General features: G+C 33.1%; 2 protein-coding genes across 4 annotated transcripts; one reads left to right on the forward strand and one right to left on the reverse strand.

Annotated features, from left to right (window-relative positions):
• Positions 1 to 108: 108 nt before the first annotated feature.
• LOC105162738 (chaperone protein dnaJ 72) lies at positions 109 to 3,063 on the forward strand. Its single transcript, XM_011080857.3, has 3 exons — positions 109 to 720; positions 2,146 to 2,215; positions 2,648 to 3,063. Exons 1-3 carry the CDS (start codon positions 290 to 292, stop codon positions 2,711 to 2,713), a joined length of 567 nt encoding a protein of 188 aa, XP_011079159.1. The 5' UTR covers positions 109 to 289; the 3' UTR covers positions 2,714 to 3,063.
• A 3,412-nt stretch (positions 3,064 to 6,475) lies between these two features.
• On the reverse strand, positions 6,476 to 15,000 carry LOC105162736 (putative ADP-ribosylation factor GTPase-activating protein AGD14). Of its 3 annotated transcripts, none has more exons than XM_088880770.1 (13): positions 14,513 to 15,000; positions 14,041 to 14,102; positions 13,327 to 13,414; positions 13,195 to 13,256; positions 13,025 to 13,121; positions 12,464 to 12,895; positions 9,314 to 9,967; positions 9,030 to 9,155; positions 8,850 to 8,954; positions 8,661 to 8,747; positions 7,771 to 7,918; positions 7,654 to 7,699; positions 6,476 to 6,899 (listed from the first exon to the last, which is right to left on the reverse strand). In XM_088880770.1, exons 1-13 carry the CDS (start codon positions 14,606 to 14,608, stop codon positions 6,845 to 6,847), a joined length of 2,058 nt encoding a protein of 685 aa, XP_088736896.1. In that variant the 5' UTR covers positions 14,609 to 15,000; the 3' UTR covers positions 6,476 to 6,844. The 3 variants fall into 3 exon arrangements, with proteins under 3 accessions (XP_088736896.1, XP_088736898.1, XP_088736897.1); XM_088880772.1 differs by having other exon boundaries at positions 13,327 to 13,454; positions 14,513 to 14,565; XM_088880771.1 differs by lacking the exon at positions 14,513 to 15,000 and having other exon boundaries at positions 13,327 to 13,496; positions 14,041 to 14,088.
• Positions 15,001 to 20,963: the final 5,963 nt, after the last annotated feature.

The raw sequence follows: 20,963 nt of genomic DNA on the forward strand, positions 1-20,963 counted from the left end.
TAAAAAAAATCACCTTTGACAGCTAAAAATTAAAAAAAATAACTCGATTTTTTTTTTATCTATTTTCAAAACCAAAAAAAAAAAAGTTAGCCAATTTTTTAAAACACAATTGAGTTTTATGCATTTTAGCCCATAGGAGGCTATGAAGCATGGCTGTGTTAGCGCCACGGCAGCACCGAGGCCGCTCTCCGCCCCGTTTTAGCCGCCAAACTAACCGACGGTGAATTTTCGACACCCACAAGGAGAAATCAAGAGATCAAATACCCAGAAGAAAAGAAAAAGAAATCAAATGGATCACTACAAGGTATTGGGGGTGCACAAGAACTCGAGCAAGGAAGAAATAAAGCAAGCTTTCCGGAAATTGGCCATGGAATTCCACCCGGACAAGCATTCCCAGTCCTCCAAGCATCTGAGAGATTCCGCCACCCTCAAATTCAAGCAGCTGTCCGAGGCGTACGAGACTCTCGTTGATGATCGAAAGCGCGCCGAGTATAATATTAAAAGCAGCGCTTATGGGACTCATCCGAGTAAACGATATGATTACCATTACGGTGGCGGTGGCGGTGGCGGCGCTTATACTTATAGCAATCCTTATGGTTACGGTTATGGGTATAGTGGGTCGGCGAGAAGAAGCGGCGGCGACGGTATTTATACGAAATTTGAGATGGGTCTTCGGTTTCTCACCACGAAGAGTTTTCTTCTCAATGCCACATTTGTCGGGTAATTAATTTCCTTTTATGGGTTTGTTTTTGCTTTTTTTCTGTATGTATCTGTATATTGTTTAGTCTGGATTGATATTTCCTAATTTTGATCATGTTCCTGTAGCAGTTAATGAGGATTAAAGTGAAAGAATGTGAATATTGAAGCTTCTGTTCTTCCGCGTGCAATTCTTATATGTTATGAATGATCTACACTTCAATGCAGAAGCTAATAGTCTAAGCAATTTTGGAGCTCGAAAATATGGAAAATTCATACGGAGTTAGTGTTTAAAGTAACAATGACTGCCGTATCTGAGACTGTAACTGAGGATCATTCGAAAAGGAAAATGGGAGAAACTGATCTTCTCCGACAAATACTGAATAGAGGACTAACAAACAGTTAGAATATGGAACTGAATATTATATGATTTTTGTTCCTTTGTTCTTTTCTTCTGCCCTTTTTGCCTGTATTTTTCATTTTGCAAATGGAACGTAAAAGGACCTTCATTTTTCAGGTTGTATGCAAATATCTAAATGTGTGTGTGTGGTGGGGAGGGGGGGGGGGTGTGGGCATGCTGCAAATGAACGGAAAGGACCTTCATTTCGCAGTTTGTATGCATATATCTAAATGTGTGGATGGGGGTGTTTGATGATGCTAGACAAGTATCTGGATTTTAGCTCTTGAAAGTTTTCGCCAAGTGATGCTCAAAGTGGAAGAACTAAGTATGCTGCCAATCGTTCTTAGATGCTCATCCTGTGAATGAAATATTGAGGTTGTAGTCTCTTCAAAGAGATTCAGTTTGTTTTCAGAATGCTTGGCGGTGTTATGTGAGACCATTCTGCTTTTCTTCCTGAATTCATGGGGCTGGTGCTCTGTTTTCAAGATAAAATTAGCTGGCGTCAAGAATTTAGATACTAGGAGTGCAAACTCTTTGGAGAATGCAAGCACTTTAGAACTTAAAAAGCCGGCTTTCAGACTCCACGATACATTGAGCTTGACCTCTGTCATAAAATATTTCGATTAAAGCTGGAGAAAAGGAAAGAACTTTGCTTGTTTGTCGTCATTCCTGGAGTCTCATATCAGATGCATCTTCAATATCCGTTCCTCTTTTTTGGTTACATATATGTTAAAACACAGAAATCAGAAGTCTTGCCGAATATGGTTCTATTTGGTGTGGCTTTTATTATATAGAATGTAAGATCTCCTCCACCCACCAAATTCCTTGAGAATTTTACCTGTTCAATAGTGAATCATACTCTAATTCAACAAAACATTAATTCTACTTTCTGTGAACAGTATTGATCATTTTTAACAGGTGCATAAAAATGTGCTTAATGCTTTTAGAACAACCAAAGTAACATAAATTATATTCTGAACATAGAATGAAATATTCATGTCATGCTAATTTTGGTAAGGACTTGACTTTATGTATGTTTTTGCCTTCAGTGTTTTGTTAGGTGGGATGTACATAGTTGATGCTGGCAGCAAGGCCCTATGGAAAACACGTAATCCTGGGGTAAAGTATCGAGCTATTTCTTTGCTTTATGCTAATGCTATAATTAATCTTAAATGCTTCCTTTTTGATTTTGCATAGAACCATGAATGGAATCAGTAACCAAACAAAGAAACCCCAAAAATGTTGGTATGAGATAGCTTGTAAGTAATCACCTGAATTTATAGCCTCGATCTTGCAAATATCTGTATCTTAAAGCATTCGCACATTTTAGTTCTGTATGATCAACCTTAAGCAGGGAATAGGTTTGATTCTTCCAACATTAGGCTCTCCAACATCAAATTCGTCCAAGAACGTTAAATGAATATAGATTGTGTACTGCAAAATCTTACATCTTCCAACCATTGTGTGTCTGAAAAGGCAGGTCAATTAGAATCTTGATTACTTGTTCAGCCTATTCTTCGCTCTTTTAGCATGCAAGTTCTGTTTCTGCAGAAATCTTTTGAAGAGGCAATGGAATCTGTAGAAAAAGCTAAAGCACGCAAGGACAGCTCTTATTGAACTTCTTTCAAGGTTTATATTGTTGCTTGTCCATGCAAAAAGCTTGAGGCCCCTATTCCAGCCTGCTGAATCAAACTAACGAGTAGTCAAGAGTCAACAGATAGTCGACTACCGTTACCTTCAAGCATTGTTCAAGTACCATACGGTACTTCATAATAGAAAATATACGAATCTATGCAGCCATTGTAGTTAACATCTGAAAATCGATGTGCTGGGAAAGAAGTGTACAATTTGGGTTCAGTTATTAGCTTGGTGGCTATATATTGCTTGTTGTATTGCTAACTGTGGTGAGACTGTGTATAGCTTACTCCTGTTGAGATGTAAAGAAAAAGGCTGAATTTGTGTCAAAATGTTTTAGATTACATTTGGATCGATGGATTTGAGTTTGAAAGATTTGAGTTTGAAAGAAGCGTCGGAGAAAAGAATTTCAAATGTCTTCGTATTATTTTCAAATATAAAGTTGAAAAATTTGAACTCTTTTGAACTTCGAATCACCCAAACAAATTTAAAAAATTTATTATTAAATTTCTTAATGAAAAATTGCAATCATACAAGTTTATTTATTGTGTATGAATTTGTGAATAATTGTATTATTTAGTGGGAACATTATTGAAACTAAACATTTAATTTTTCTATTAGTAGTTAAATATTTTAATAATATAAGTGACAAATATTTGTACAAAATTAAATATGAGATATATTAATTAAAATAAAAATTTATTGTTTTTTGAAAAAAGTTAATTAGTATTATCAAACGATAAGTGCAAATTTAAGTAAAAATGGCATCTTTCTAATTACATGTGGGGATAAAATGGTCTTTAATCATTTAAACTTATTTTAAAAGTGTTTTTTTTTTCCCAAACACTATTCAATTTAGCTTTTATCTGTTTTTCACTGTTTTTTACAAATACTATTCACTTTTGATTCTGTTACAAATTCTAACTTTTTCTACAAAGATTAACTCTCTAAAAAGGCAAACGTTTTTGCAAACACTCCCTTGGAGCCAAAAGCTAAAATACCCCCTCATTATAATAATCTTAATTTAAAGAAAAAATTATAACTACATCTCCTAAGGTTTGTCATAATTATAAATACGCTCTCATTGTTTGAAAAATTACAAATATTCCTTCGAAGGAAAAATATTATGTAGCCCCTAGACAATGAAGTTAACATTACACTTTGCACTTGTTGATTTTTTTTAAAAAAACTAAAAGAGTATTTCAAAAAATATTAAAAAAATTGAGGATGGATAAAATAAATAATTTATAGCAAATATTAGTTGAAAAATCATTTTATAACATAAAATTATAATTTATAATCCAAAATTTTGGTCAATTCATCACAAAAATAGGATGAAAACCTAATGGAGACTAAAGGAATGAGTTAATTGTTAGGCTAACATTAAAATTAGAGGGGTATTTATAATTTTTCAAATAAAAAAGAGGTACTTCTAATTATATTAAATCTGAAATATGGTTGTAATTTACCCTAATTTAAAATTGCCCTTTTTATTTTTTACAAATTTGCCCCTAAATTTGACATTAGAATTTCTAAATAATTTGAATAACACTAATAAAATGTATGCTTTTACATATTTAATATCTTAACATTTTTATATTTATTTGCTACATTATCTTATGTTATTCATTTATGATAAAAAAATATAAATTAAATTGCTATAATTGATTAATAAAATATAGGGCAAAAGACAATTTTCGTCCCACAGCTATAGGCCATTTTCGTTTTAGTCCCGTAAGTTTCTAGGGTTTCAATTTGGTCCCGTAAAACTGAAAAATTCGCAATTTCAGTCCAAATTTGGCCGGAAAATTTTGTGGCTCGCCGGAAAAAGTCACATGCGATGCATGTGACTTTTAAAATTGGGGGCTCGATTATGATTGACTGGAGAAGCTGATGTGGTGCATATGTGGCGCATACGTGGAAAATAAAAAAAAAACTGATGGGAAATCAAAGTTGTGAAATCCCCGCCATTCGCCGCCACCTTCTCTCTTCAATTCCGCCACCGTTACTTGGAATTTCTAGCCACCACATATACCATTCAATTACCCATAGTGAGGAGAACAAAACCCCTCAATCAATTTTGCGATCCGATCACGACAGCGACTGGGCTTTGAAATTGACCGCCGCGGATTATTCTCATCGATTCGCTGGCGACAGGACGACCCACGATTGCAGATTGGTACCATTGGATTCGTCTCCTCACTGCGGTTCTAATGGGACCAGTCTCATCCATTTTCATCAACTAGGTGCAAAGATCCATCATTTTGAAGATCTCAGTCGTCGTCCGCCGCGACTGCACCTTCCGCCGGCGTTTTCTCCTTCGTCTGAACGAACCACCGGCTCAAAAGACCATCGTTGAACGCCTCTCGTTCTGGCGAATCTTTTGAGACCAGTCCCATCAATTTTGATCACCTCTGTGCAAAGATCCGACAAAAACCGTCCTCCGCCTTTGCCATTCTTTTGAGATGAGTCAATTTTTTTTTTTTAATTTCCACGTATGCGCCACATATGTGCCACATCAACTTCTCCAGCCAATCAGGATCGAATCCCCAAGTTTAAAAGTCACATGCATCACATGTGACTTTTTCCGGCGACCCACAAATTTTTCCGGCCAAATTTGGACTGAAATTGCGAATTTTTCAGTTTTACGGGACCAAATTGAAACCCTAGAAACTTACGGGACTAAAACGAAAATGGCCTATAATTGTGGGACGAAAATTGCCTTTTGCCCTAAAATATATATTTTTGACAATCATGCAAATTTATTTTTTTGTGTATGATTGAAAAATTATATTACTTAGTTGGGCACTATTGAATTAAACATCCACTATTAGTATCTAATATTTTAATAATATAAATGATAAATATTTATACAAAAATATGAAATATACTAATTGAAATAAAAAATATTATATTTTAAAAATAAATAGTTTATTATTAACGGAAAAAAATATTAAGCAAAAACAACACCTTTTTAACATATAAGAATAAAACGATATTTAATCAATTAAGTTGATTTTATAATTATTTTTTCTCAACATTGTCCAATTTAACTTCTACACTGCTTTTCACTTCTTTTTACAAATACTAGTTACTTTTAGTTTTACTACAACTTTCAATTTTTATATAAAAATCACTTCTTTAAAAGCATAAACTTTCCCAACAATCCCCTAATATATTTTAGGGTAGATTACAACAACCTCTTCTGATATTTGATATCATTACAAATACTTTCTCATTGTTTGAAAAATTATAAGTACCCCCTGATATTCAATGAAATTATGTAGTCCTTGAATAGATGTATGAAATTATCAACTATGCTCTTAGTATATTTTTTTTAAAAAAAATTAAAAATTGATAATAAAAAAATCGAATGAGGTGGATGAAAAATTATAAAAAAAATTATTCACTTAATCGATAAAATAAATCAAAAAATTTTAAAAAATAAATAAAATTATAATCCTTAATCCATAAAGGCATTTTGGTCAGCTCATCCTAAACAATAAATAAAAATCTAATGAAAACTAACGAAATGAGTTAATTGTAAAATGACTGTTAAAATCAAGGGAATTTTGAAAATTTTCGAAACAACAAGAGAGTATTCGTAGTTATGCCAAACTTCATGAGAGGTAGTTGTAATTTCCCCTATTTTTTAGCTACAAAAACATCTCACCGCCCTTCTGGTTAATAATAGCTGAATAGATACACTTTAAGAACCATCTAACAATGAGATCTCACAATAGCTAACCAGAAATTACATGCATTAACAACATCCATAACATTATAGTCAACAGAGGGACGAAATCTCTTACAAATATACAACCTTGACCCAGTTTCAGCTGCAGCAAAATTTACATTATGCTATGTGAATAGGCTACCAAGGAAGGCCCTTATTTGATCTAGAATAAGCCAGTGTCCAAAGATCTGAGTCAAAAACTAGACACGAATTCTTCAAGGGCTCTAATCTTATTTTGCAAAGAATACAAAACTTGATAATGGAAATCAGAGAATATTAGCATTTTTGCCCTCTATGATGAGGAAAAAGCTTGATGCAAAAGGCCAGAAAGCTTCCAATGATATGATACTGCTAATTGGAAACAAAGAGGTGAAGTGCTATGCAAAAGGATTTCCTCCAATAGATGCAACAGGGCTTTGAGCAGCGACGCTCCTGCAAGTATGCCAAGTAATTAGAATGGTTGATAGGAAGAATGTAACGGATTTCATCTCAGTAGGATACGGTTTGAACTTGAAGGACAGTTTTCAATTACTTTCAAGCATATAAATTCCAGTAAAATTAAACAAATTCGACAAATCCAACCATTATCTGAACATACCATTAGTTCAGATTTGAGAGATTCATGTTAGGGAGAAGTGATAAGTTCCCTGCTTGAGACTCTTATGAATAGCCAATGACTTGTTTCATCAAATATCATGAACAGCTAACTTACACAGCAGTTTCTCCACATGAACATGTTACATATTTCACTTAATTCATCCATTTGACAATCATTTCATACCACCCAAGCTTTCAGGGAAAGTTCATCAATTACTCTATCTACTGGGAAACCACCTCGACTCATCGTTCATGTTCAAAAGCCAGCAAATGAATGCCACCTCATCTCCAGAATCAAAATGTCCTTTCGGTAGTTAATCCCACCAGTTAAATAAAGGAATACTATTGTTTATATCTTTTAAAAAACAGATCATGGAAGAAAACATAACCCATGAAGTCCTGCAAATGAAAGTATTAACCCCCACCGGCCAACTTGCTTCACCCCGAAATAATTACTGTGGCATGTACTTATAGTACTTATAGCATATGACCATGGCAATAAACAGAATAACAAGCTTCAAATAGATTAAAATTTCACATTCCACTATACATGCGATGTGTTGTCAAGAAAAAGGTAAAGATCACTAACAGCATTTGGTTGCTCGGCACTTGCCCGACCATAAATCCCAAGGAGCCTGCTGAACAAACCATAGATTAGGTCTGGTATATAAAGGACAAGAGATGGTCAATCAGAATAAAATACCACCTGGAGCATCAAATGGAGCTCCACCAGGAACATATGATGGAACAGAATTTTGGGGAAACCAGTTTGTCTCACCGACGTAGTCATAGGGAGCCATCATCTGGTTATTTGGCAAAGCTGCTTGCAATGAGCTCATGTCCCTGAATGGAGTCTAAACACAGTGTCATACAGTCAGAATCTTTCCAATGCACATGCTTTCAAATGAAAACAAAAAATAAAAAGGAAAAATTCTCGATACTGGTGACCTGTTAAATACAACTTCAGAATGGATGTAAAATGTAAAGGGGCAGCATTGCATTTCCTCATATCCATGACAATTTTGATTGTTAATTACTGGAATTATCTTCCATCGTTTCTTGTTATGCGGCTCCACTGATGCATATCATTAAGGGTGCATGAATAGTTGATTAGCATACTTTTACCAAATTTGTTTCAAGATGCTCCATAGTAGGATCAGTGAATTGCATATAGCTACAAATGAAACGTCGCCATTGAAGAAATTAGCATCAAAGAATGACATAGAATTGTCATAAAACATATAAGGAACAATACATTGCATAGACTAACATAAAGCAACTAAACATATAAGTATAATATGTGTGTGAGGGTTAGTTTGAAATATCATAAAAAATACATGAAAAAGTCATAAGCAAATCAATTAATAATAGACAGTTAAGCAAAACATAAAATTGCTGTGTTGATGCTGACATGTTAGGCTTGCATAATACAGAAGAAGCCATCCCTCAACCTGTTTACAGTAGAAAACTATTAATAACTACCTCTTTCTCTACCTTAACCAGGTCCCTGCAAACCAACATCTCCTCTGAATTTGGCAGGTTAAGGTACACAAATAAGTGATAGATAAGATCGATCGAGCTCTTAAACAAGCATACCATATAGCTAGATTCCAAGTCAGCATCATAGGAAAGATCAAATGGATTGGTTGGCTTACAATCAGCTGCAACTGAACTTAATCCAGCCTATAATAACAGTGAAAAGGAATGACAAGAATAACATAAATTGAAGGAAAAAAGTTGAGTTTCAATTGAGACTATGAGGTAAAGAAAAAGGCAGGAACTTACCACCCCCACAGGGACATCATGCAACACCATATTGAAATGTGAAGATAAGCTAGATAGAGGTTCGACCTCATCTGGAATTCTTACATTTCCACCATTATCCAGAGCCTGCAAGGAAAGAAGTCAGCGAATAAGCCCAAGCAGGGAACAAACCTTCATTAGATCTTCAAGGGATGTATCAACCTCATATACACCAAAGCCAAGAGGTTTATTAGCATCTGCGGCACGGAGCACCACTTTTTGATCTCTAGTTTTAAGCATGTTCTGCATTTGCTGCAGCTCAGGAGAATCTTCAAATGTTATCCATAACTGCAAGATAATAGAAAAGCACAATAATGTTCCACAGAATCTATAAGTTTCTCTGAATAAATACAAAAAGATTTCATACTTTCTAATTATGAAATTGTCCAGCCGAGAGGACTGAATTTCTTTATCACCTTGTGTGCTTCATGCAGGATGGTGCGTACCTGAGTGTTATTTGTGGTGGGTTTAACAATTTGAATGCCTTCATGCAAAAGTGTATGTTCCGATGCAGCATTTTGACTGGAAGAACTCCGATCAAGAGAAAATGGGCTAAAGTCTCCTAGATTATTTCCACCAGAAGATGGCACTGCAGCGGGAATAGAATTTTCAGTACCCATAGGCACCAAGTTCTGAGGTGCGTCGAATGTCACCCACACACCGTTGTTTGGTGCTATGACATCAGAAGTCTTCCTGTTGGAAGAAGCAACCGATTGTTGCTGAGACACATTGATGTCCAATGGTGAAGGTTGTAGGGTTTGGAATGGTTGTTGCACACTCAATGTTGGAACTGACGAAATAGGAGATTGCTGGAACAAATCAACAGATTGAGCTAATGATGACCCTGACAATTGAGAATTGTAAACAGTCACAGGCGCAGACGAAACATTCTTTGGTGCAACAGGTTCATTGAAGAGGTCCAAGCCACTGAATGTAGTGGAAGTTGAAGATTGTGGCATAGAAGGAAAAGATGAAGTTTGGTCATGAAACGTCTCTACAGATTTTTCAGGTTCAGAGCTACCATTCTGCAAGCCTGTATAATTTACTGATTTGAGGGACAAGGAATCAAATGATCCACTGCTTCCTGCAGATGCAGTTCTCTGCATAAAAGAATACAGCCGTCAGGCAATGAGTGATGGAAGCTGTACAATCGCCACTGATTTACGTCAGAAACCTACTGGCTCAGAGACACTCATCTAAGGGAGAAAATCAAATATCAGCTAAAAGCACCCTAAATTACTTATGTTGAAAATGATGCCATTTTTCGTATTTTAGATTAGTGATAATTACAATCCCCTCTCCTCAACTTTGTTGTAATTATACATAAACTCCATGTAATTTGAAAAATTACATATAGTATCCTTGATGTTTGCATTCGTCTAACAAATAGATTTTTTCGTTAGTTAAATCCCACTGAATTTATCGATATTAATGAAAAAATTTAATGTAAATAGATTGATATTTACCCTCGATTGACTTATTAATGACTTAATGCAGGTCAAACAAAGTTCTTCAGACTAAAATACCCATATAAAAGTAAATATATACCTTCTCACGTGCATTAACTCGTGAAGATGTATAAAAAGCTAATCTGATCATAAAATCTTTATTTGACATGCCGTAAATAGTAATATTTATCCAATAATTTTTTGTTAATATCAAGAAATTCGGTGAATTTTAACTTACGAGGACTTATATGTTATAGGAAAGCAAACTTAGGGGTACTAGTAATTTTCCAATTCCATAAGGAGCTACGTGTAACTATACCAAACCTCAGGAGAGGAGAGTGTAATTATTCTTTAATTTTGATAAAAGATGCAACCTCTCTCCCAATAAAAGCTAGCTTTTTTAGACGGACTCCTCAATAACATCGGTAATATATGATAAGAAGAGAATTCAATGGTGTTGACCATGGAGGATGCAATTTCATTAAAGTAACACAAAGGGATATATTTCACTTTTGGTAACCTAACTATACCACTAATTCAGTTTCCGTACCCCATGTTCCCGACTTGTTAGTCTTGGTACCTAACAATTATATTTTTCATCGTCATTGACGTTAGTTTTACCGTGAATACTAACAGTCAACCCGAATTTGGAGGGAAAAAGAGGCGGGATTTCATGAAATAAAGGGCATGTTTGGTTGCTTTAGTGTTCATGAAGCAAGAGAGTATTGAGAGAATAGAATTGAGGGAAAATTAATACGAGAGAAGTGAGGAGAAATCAATTTCTATCTTTCTCAAATTTGAGTATAAGTTCATCTAGTGAGAATATTTACCTGAAAAAAAAATGCATTATGAGTGTGGAATTGAGCTTCCACTAAAGACTTGGACCAAAATAAATCCGGGACAAAGGTTCTTGGCACGTCATAATGCCTAACTACGGGGCATAATTTGAATTTTGTTCTCTTTTTCCATTTGAACACTCCACAATATTCCCTTTTTTGTGAACAAAAAAATTAAAGCAAAAATTAAAATAACTTGTATACAAAAACAAAATAAAGAAGACATATTTCAAATTTACCCCTAATTAGGACATGTCCAAACCTTATTCCCAAATTTATTTTGGTCCAAGAAGTCTTCAGTGGAAGCTCGATTCCACATTCAAAATACATTTTTCCCACGTAAAACTTTCTCACTAGACGAACCCGTACTCGAATTTGAGAAAGAATGGAAAGTGGTTTTGCCTTCCTCTCGTTTTCTGCTAATTTTCCCTCAATTCCACTCTCTCTAGTGTAGTGAACACTAGGCAACAACTTTTATTGACGAAATCCCGCCTCTTTTTGTTCTGAATTGGGGTCAACCGCTAGCTTTTACGGTCAAACTAACGACAGGTAACAACAATTATGAAAAATAGAAACATTAGATACCAAGACTAATGAGTAGGGAACATGTGAGACCAAATCTGAAGTTGTGGAATAGTTAGGATACCAAAAGTGAAATTTTTTCCTAACTAGATACCATATTCTCTTTAAATAAATGTTTACCTACCTAACATTCTAGAAAGACAGCTGTTAAAAAGAGTTGATTACAACCTACAAACAAAATGGGAAATAGGAGAAACAATTTTAGGTTATCTCAACTTAGAATATTCTTGTCTATACTATCCCAACTATTTTTATGTCATTCAGTGATGTCTATATGTTGAACAAACAAGAGACAAGAAATGATATGATTGTCATGGACAGATTGAAGATTGTTCTTCATATAGAATCTATACTAATTCTTTCTTTTTACAATTTCTTTCTTTCTGTTTATTCACTTTGTTTTTTCTTTTTCCTATTGTGTTTCTTGTCACTATTTTCTTCTTCATTGTTATAGGATGGCCCATCACATATTGGACTTTATACTACCAGTCTAGGATGAAAACTACTCAGAAGCATCCAAAATTACATACCAGTCAATTTTGATTATAGAAAACACTTCAAGTCACAATCTTTTCCACGTTTGCAGTGAAGTAAAACAATATGAAGAGGTGCACATTACGATGTGGCGCTCTTACTCAGACAAATAAAAACTCAAGAAACAACACTGGTAAACCACACAAGTCCAAAACAATTCTGCTTTTACCAGAAATTGGAGGGATAGAGACATGACCTGCGAATGCCTTCTTTTGCTTCCACTAATTGCATCTGAATTATGTAGAACTGTATGATGCCCTGTAATTTTGTTCGAAAAGTTACTTGAAGTTTCACTAAAGGGACTTCCAATATCTCTCTGAGAGCCCGCTGATAGTGCACCGCATCTGAAAGGATCACTTCCACTAGAAGCAGAATACTCTAAAACTCTGGGATGAGATCCCTCATTTGCAAACCCTTCATCATTTGCATGATCACTAAACCGACTAGGACTCGAGAAACTAGAGAGTTTTGCCCCATAAAGGCCTCGGTCTGAACCAGGCTTTCTGGTAAGACAAACTGCATGTTTCCCATAACGCCGTTCTTCATACTGAAAATCGTAGGGCGGACTCTGAGAGTAAGAATGGTATGAGTTTGCTCGCCTTGTCTCGTCTTCATAACTTCTTAATCCCTGAAAAGTCAGTCCATGAAGTATATATTCAATCTTTATGTTAGATGTTGCAATAGCTAACTACATCTAGTAACATCCATAGATATCCTGGTTTCAAAAAGTCAGTAATATTCTCTCCAGAGTAATAACCTGTGGATCTTTTGGAGGCCTATCAGATGGCTTCTCAACAGCATATCTTTTCTTCACATAAACATCCTTTATAAACTCACGAACCTTATCAGCATTACTGCAAGATAAAATTGTCAGTTGTTTAAGAAGCATTTTATTTTTCATACACAGCAAAGTAATAAAATCTGAACCTATTATCTGTAAGTCGCAGCTTGTGTGGGTCCCAAGCCTTCAAAAATAACTCCCTTGCACGCTGGAATAGAAATATATCAGAAACAGCAGGAAAACATTGCCAAAAAACAATAAAGCAGGAGCACAATTACCTGATTTCCACCTTTCTGAAGTGCATCCACTTCTTGAGAAGTGAACTTAGACATGGAAACAGACTTAACACGATGCGTAAACTCACGACTGCAACACAAACAGAATCGATGTGTTTCGTACTTGATATCTGGTAAATGCAACTCCCAGCAAGAGAAAGTGCATTATCCGACTATATTCCAAATAACAGTTTTACAGAGGTTAAATATTGACCAGAAAAGGTTAAGACCCTCTTCCGCTGAGAATATTAAAGCACGCATGGATAACGATGCTTCCATACCTGGTTTAATTGCAGTCTACGAAATCCAAATAACAAGGGTCTAAAAACCAACCAAGTAGCACCGTCAAATCACTCAGGAAATCAACCTAACGCTTTTGATTGACTAATGTTATCATATATTTATGGATCCAATAGTTGCCATCAACAGAAATCAATTATATGTACTTAATTCCTCAATCAGACAATTCATATTAGTTTGTTCCAGAAACTGACAACTGCATATATAAAGAATCTTGAAAGATAATCTTCTTACGAGGAACATTCTTCACATGAACTTTACCCGAAAAAAAAGTTCAAAACTTACATCACAGTTTCAAATATCCAGGAAAAGACTCAACGAGAAAGTGCGATGTTTACTATTAAGCATACTTATTAATAATAATTAATTGAGCATTACGAAATTTGGCTTCTCAAACAGGAAAACATGGATACTCACTGTATTCCACTGCATGTCATACAAACAAACGTCCAAAAAGTTGTGCACACATATTGAGGACCCTGCAACCAGAAAATAATAAAAACGTCGAGAAAATTAACCCCATGAAAAACTTTCGATTAACACGCATGCAAACAAAGGAATAGCAAAAACTAGAACCAGAATAATAAACTTCTAGCTATTCTCTTAATTCCTTACAGAAAATAGTTTCACAGAAGCTTAAGAATCCAGTTACTCATGAACGAAACTGTTTATAAAATTACGAAACAAAAGAGAAACTCCTGATAATCTAGATATAAAAAATTCAACACACGAAAAATCATAAATTACATAAGTTTTCACAGCCATTTACTAAAAGCTTTATTAATATCACCTCTAATTGGGAGGAAGATTAAGCTACACATAAATGACATAATTCAATAAAGCACGAAGATTCAATAAGAGCAGTAATTTAAGAATTTTATATTTTTACCAAGGTGTTGCAGTTAATGCATCGGCGATTGGGAGGAAGCTTCATCAGACCCCGTATAATCTTTTCGTTTCTCTCCTCTTCTCTCTTGCTACCCATTTTTTAAAAGATTTCCCTCCAACTCAAACCGAGAAATCAAGATAAATTATCTCCCGAAATTAATCAATAGAAATACCAACAGGATGACAACCACCAACAAATTAAAGATCCTGAGCTATAAATTCGAGCGAGAGAGAAGATTAATCAACAAAAAGACAATCCAGGGTTTAAGTTTTTCCTCTTTCTTTATCAAATTTGATTCAAAAGAATAGGACTTTCAACCATTTCTCTCTCGCTCTCTTTCCACTCCCGGAGATTTCAATTTCTGAAGCAATAATGATTGTACAATTATTGCCGTTGGAAAATGCTAACGCCAGGAAAGGTCCCTCCGCGCCTGCGCTTCGTTTGATTTGGGTTTCCGTTTGGAAGGATGGGACTTGTCCTGGCAATAGAAACCGGAGTGACAAAATTCAGTTTTAAATATAACGGCCCAAGCCCTTGGATTTTCAGTTATTTATGTGATTCCCCTTGCTCTTGTCTCTGTCTCTCTCATATATAAAATCATATTTAATATTTTTTTATTTTTTATAAATAAATATTTATTAGTTAAAATTTATTGAATTTATTGATATTAATAAAAAAATTAAATAAAAATATACTTTTACCCTAATTGACTCATCACTGACTTTTTTACACGTTAAATATATATTTTTTCTAACCAAACTATCCTTACACATTTTCACATACTAATACATATGAAGAGACATATCTTCCCGCTTATAAGTATGATTTGGTAAGAAAATATTTGTTTGACTTGTAATAACTCATTAAAAGTCAATTTGATAAATATAAATTTTTATTTTATTTTTTTGCTAATACCCATAATTCAAATGAAATTTGATTAATGAAGATTTATTTGATAGGTGAAAAATAAATATTAGGAATATTAAGTATAATTTTTTAAGTTACAGGGAGTCACTTGTACTTTCACCAAACCTCAAGGGCGGTGGTGTAATAATAATAATAATATAAGTTATTCTTTATTTTTTTTAAAAAAAAATGTTTGATTAAGTTTATTTGATACATTTTATAAGATATTTTAAAAATAAACTCTGACATTTTATTTATCTAAATATTTTGAGAGCTTATTTATTTTTACAAGATAAGACATCTCATGAGTTTTAAAAACAAACCTCTAAAGCCGTCATGGCTACTTGAAACCTATCATCGCAATATTCAATCGCCATGAAACGAGGGTTTGATTTCTTAAGAGATCGAAAAGGTTGGATCAAATTAAAGTCATCGTAACTGTTCCAATGGAGTAGGCCTGATTACTGTACTATCTGCCAATTAAAAAAATATAATTGTCACGTAATAAATAAGTCTGACTATTAGAAAATGTTCCACCTGCTAAAAAAACGTATCCGTTATAAAATATTCCCCCATAACTCATTGAAATATTATCAAACTTGATTACCATAAAATTAAGCCGGCCCACTTAAAAATAAACGAATTCAGTGATCTGTGCATCACATAAAACAACGAGCTCTACATTTCTAATAAGATTCAAATCCTTTACATTCAAGTTGGACTTTGATGAACATTCAAATAAGTTTTTGTATGATCAAATTACCCTCATACATCTTCACGCGTTAAACGCACGTAAGGAGATATATCTTCACCATTATAAGGATAGTTTGGTCTGAAAAAAAATACTTGACTTATAATAAGTCAGTAATAAGTCAATTGAGAATAAATATTAATTTTTTCATTAATATCAGCAAATTCAATTAATCTTGAGTAATAGGGGAACATATTTATTAGCCAGAAGCAAATCTCATGAGTGCTAGATGTAATTTCTCAAAATACAAAAGATCTACATATAAATATACAAAATTTTAGAGAAGAGAATGCAATTATTCCTAAAAAAAAAAAAGGGAATTACTGAGAACATTAGGGGCAAAGTTGGAATTTGCAATTAAAAGAAACACGAAGAACACGCCATAAAAGCAGGTGCATCACATGCCTTTCATTTTTTAATTTATTCCAATAGGCTCTTATCCTCAAATCTCCACCACCTATCTATATTATTAATTCATTTCTTTTTTTTTTTTTTTAATTGCTCCTGTCGTTCAACCAAATTGAGTACGTACGCCCAAATAAAATAATAAATTCCGAGTCGTTAGATCATTAACGCAGACAATTTTACGTAATATTATAAATGAATAAATTATTTTTCTATAAAAAAATATAGATAGTTTGTGTAATTATGTTGACATTCTTGAAAGATGTACGTGAAATTTTTTAAAAAGTATGGATGATTTGTATAAAATATTAATAATTTATTTTGTTAATATTAATAAATTCAGTAAATTTTGATTAATAAAGGGACTTATTTGTTAGACGAAAGCAAATCTCAAGGGTGTTAGATATAATTTTCAAATTACATGTACCTAATATTGTACTCACAACTAAAAAAAAATGTAATATTTAACCATTGGTTAATTATCATGATTAAAAATAAAACAGTCGTAGTAAATAGCCATTGACCACGGTCATGCAACGGTTGTTGGTTGTGGTATCTGCGAGAGTGGCTATAATATTTGCAATGGCTAAAAGGTATGACAAATATTTTTACCATGACTCTTAGTCATTCCAAATAACTTTTTCTTGGTGGAAAATCTATATTTTTGTATCGATTTTATTAGATCATGGTCAATGAAAATATTTCTCGTGGTTGTTGGTCCATAGCTGTTAAAATTGTAGCCAATAGTCATTTTTTTTTATCTACTGATTGAAATGTTTATTTAGTCATTTTTAAGCGATATTATATCTATACTCTCGATTCTATAGTCTGTTTATATAAATTACTTACATAGTGTTTGGTTTTATCATGGACAATGTTTGCCTTGATTTGTTTTGAAAATTTTGATGGTGTTTTGAGATGTTTCAAAATAGTCCCTCATTTGTTTTTTGTTAAAATAAGTCTACACTAATTATAGGCCCTACAACTAAAAAAATTATATACATATTCATACATATATATAAATATACATAAAAGAAATATGATTTGACAATGAACAGTAGATTTATCTTCCACTAAACAACTTCAAACATACCATACTTATAATATATTATCTCCAAAAATAAATCCAAATATACACATTATCTCTAACACATATTTATTTATTTTTATTTTTCTCTCTATTTCTACAAAATACATGAAAACAAGTTAAAAATAAAACCGAACACAGTGAACAAGTGCCTAGGGCCGGCCTCGCCTACATGACCAGTCCAATGTTGTCGTACAATCTCACCGAAACCATTCTTGCCAATTATATGCTCCACAAACAAAAGTAATAACAAATAAATAAAGAAAAAAAAATGGATTCTTACGTTTTTCGAGGCACAATTTTGGTCTATAATATTTTACAAATTATTATGATTTTTGCGATGTCCATATATTTTTATACATAATTAAGAGAATAGTTGATAATTATTTAAAAAAACTAAATTTAATTATAAATAACTTATAAGTTGCAATTGAAATATAATAAAATGAGGTAAATTGGAACCCATTATAATATTTGAGATTAAATTATATTAATTAAGAAATTAGGTAGGTGTAATAAAAATTATTAAATAATTAAATAAAATAATTAAAAAAAGAAAAAAAAATGTGGATCAGTCCCATCGCCCCGCAATCAAGCTTAGCCTCTCTCTCTCTCTCTATATATATATATTATATATATATATATATATTGACGCAATCTACACACAATATATATTGCCTCAATGCACTGCACACATGACCCCTAACCCCAGAAACCCCTCCCCTTCCGCAATCGTCACCGTCCCCTACCCTAGAAACCCGTTTCCATCTCCACCCTCTTCCCTAGAAACCCTTTTCCGTCACCGCCCACCCCTTCCCCAAAAACCCTTCCCCGTCACACCTCCCCACCGGAAAATGCTCAAACCTCCACCACCCCTTTGATGCTTATGGTCGTTGTCGGTGTTGCCACCCTTCTCTTTGTTTCTCTCTGTGTAGATACATATATATATAAGTATAATTATATATATAAGATATTACATATATATAGTTTATTAAAGTTTTATAAATATACTTTTAAATTGAGACTGTTGATTGAATAAAATAAAATTCGGACTATTGATCTATTAATTAAATTTGAACCTTAAATTCAAATCAAATTCAACGGTTCTTAAATAATGTTATAAATATAATTTTATAATTCAAATTAAAAAAAAAAGCGCCTACACTTCACGAATCGCGTGAGAGGGTAATTTGCTCAATTTTGAAGAACACAGGATGGTAACTTGATTTTTTTTTTTTTTAACAAGGGGATAATTTATTCATTTCGAATATTCCATGAGGCTGGTACACATTTTTTCCTAAAAAAAATATAGGGACCAAATCAAATTTGTCCTAAATATAATAATTAAAAATATAATTTACCCATAATTAAATTATATCGAACGCCCTCGTGGCTACACACGTTTTCTTCTCCAATTATTGTATAAATTATTTATTATTTATCCCAAAAAAAAAAAAAAAACTCACACAAACAACTAATGAATCAAGAATTAATATTACACGAGATGAATTAATTGAAATTGGAAATTATTGCAATAATGGAATCCAAGAATTAGATTCCTCGTGATTCTATTATTATTGTACGAAAAGGACATTAACTGGTGAGAACGTATAGACCATATCGAAATCCCACCTACTTATCCACGTGAAATTTTTGGACCTCAAATTCCCACCTAACTCCCACTTTCTTCTTTCTTCACTTGTTCCTATTCTTAGTTTACATCTTACTTCTCATTTTATGTCCAAAATACTACAACAAATTAATTAATGTTCAGACAAACATACTTTACACGTCAAAGAATGATATAACTACAATTTTATTTATGTGTGAGTCGCCCTTTATTGTAGGGATAGTGAGTCTGTTTTGATTTTGTATCCGCACTGCCTGGCAATACGAGGAAAAAAAATATTTATTAGTGGTAAAATTGTAATTTTGTAGTTTTTACAAGTACCTTGACGAACGATCTTCTCTTGTAATTCACACGGAGCTATTCCAGCTGTCAACAAATCGATTTTTAACAAACATGAATGTTGGGGAACTCTTCGAGACATGTAAATCCCATGCCTTGCAATCACTTTCGTATTTTGTGCACTCTTCGTCAAAATTGATTTCTAACAATTTCTTGACGAAATTACAGTTTTTATTCCCATGAAATAGAAGGTTCAACATTTTTAGTCACATGTGATGAGGCTCCGCCACTTTAGAGGATTCTCTTACTTGAATTCATATTAGGGTTAGGTATACGGTCCGATAGAATTTTCTTACTTGAACCCCCGAACTTTAGAAATCGAGTAAGAAACCTATTCTTTTTCTTTTTTTTTTTTGGCAAACAACCGGTTCTTCTAGGATTGTCATAATTATAAATACCCACTCATTGTTTGAAAAATTATAAATATTCATTTAAAATTAATGATCGTCTAACAATGGGCTTTCACGAGAATGTATTTGTTAGATCATCATTAAATTTAAAAAATATTTATAATTATAATAAAATTATCCTTTAAATTAAATTAAAATAAAATAATAAATATCCTTTTGAACTGTAAAGCAGCCACTGGCCACACTGACCAAGAATCTAGAAAGTCTTCAAACAAATATATTAAATAAAAGGGGTGGAGTCAGTCATTATTAAATAGAGAATCCAAGTGGTTAGGATTCAATTAATTTTTTAATTATGTTGTCCAACTTAATTTGAGCCGGATCTTGCACCTTCATTACCAGACAATTTACACCTCGTAACATGTAATAATTTTTATTTGTTTCTCAATCCATCAAAACAGTATTTTTCTAGATGAATCTATGGATCAAAATCAGAAATTTGTTACTCATAAATTTCGATCAAACCGGTAAAGGGATTTGTGTTTTAAGTGTTTTGTTAAGTAAATGTGTGTTGAAAATAGATGATTTGTTTGGATTTGTGTTTTGGGGTAATTTAAAATATTTTAAAATAAGTGGTGTAGGTTTGATGTTGGGATTTGGGAGACAAAAATCACTGTTCATTGTCAAATCATATATTTTTATATATAAATATTTTATCTTTAATGTTGTATGTTTAGGAGACAAAAATTACTGTTTATTGTCAAATCATATCTGTTTTATATTATGAATATATATAGAAAGTTGAAAAATAAAAAAATACGCAAATAAGGTGTAAAAATACAAAAACATACATTGAGTGTGTTTTATCTTATTTCGAAAAATGGGCAAACATGAATCCAAATACTGCTTGTTATGTGTAGTTTTCTGAAAAAATAAAATTTATTTGTGTAACTAATGTTGACGTTTGGGTAAGCGTCTCTGTA

Source organism: Sesamum indicum, linkage group LG5 (genome assembly GCF_026168435.1).
Source record: "Sesamum indicum cultivar Baizhima isolate 11 linkage group LG5, ASM2616843v1, whole genome shotgun sequence".
NCBI lineage: Eukaryota > Viridiplantae > Streptophyta > Magnoliopsida > Lamiales > Pedaliaceae > Sesamum > Sesamum indicum.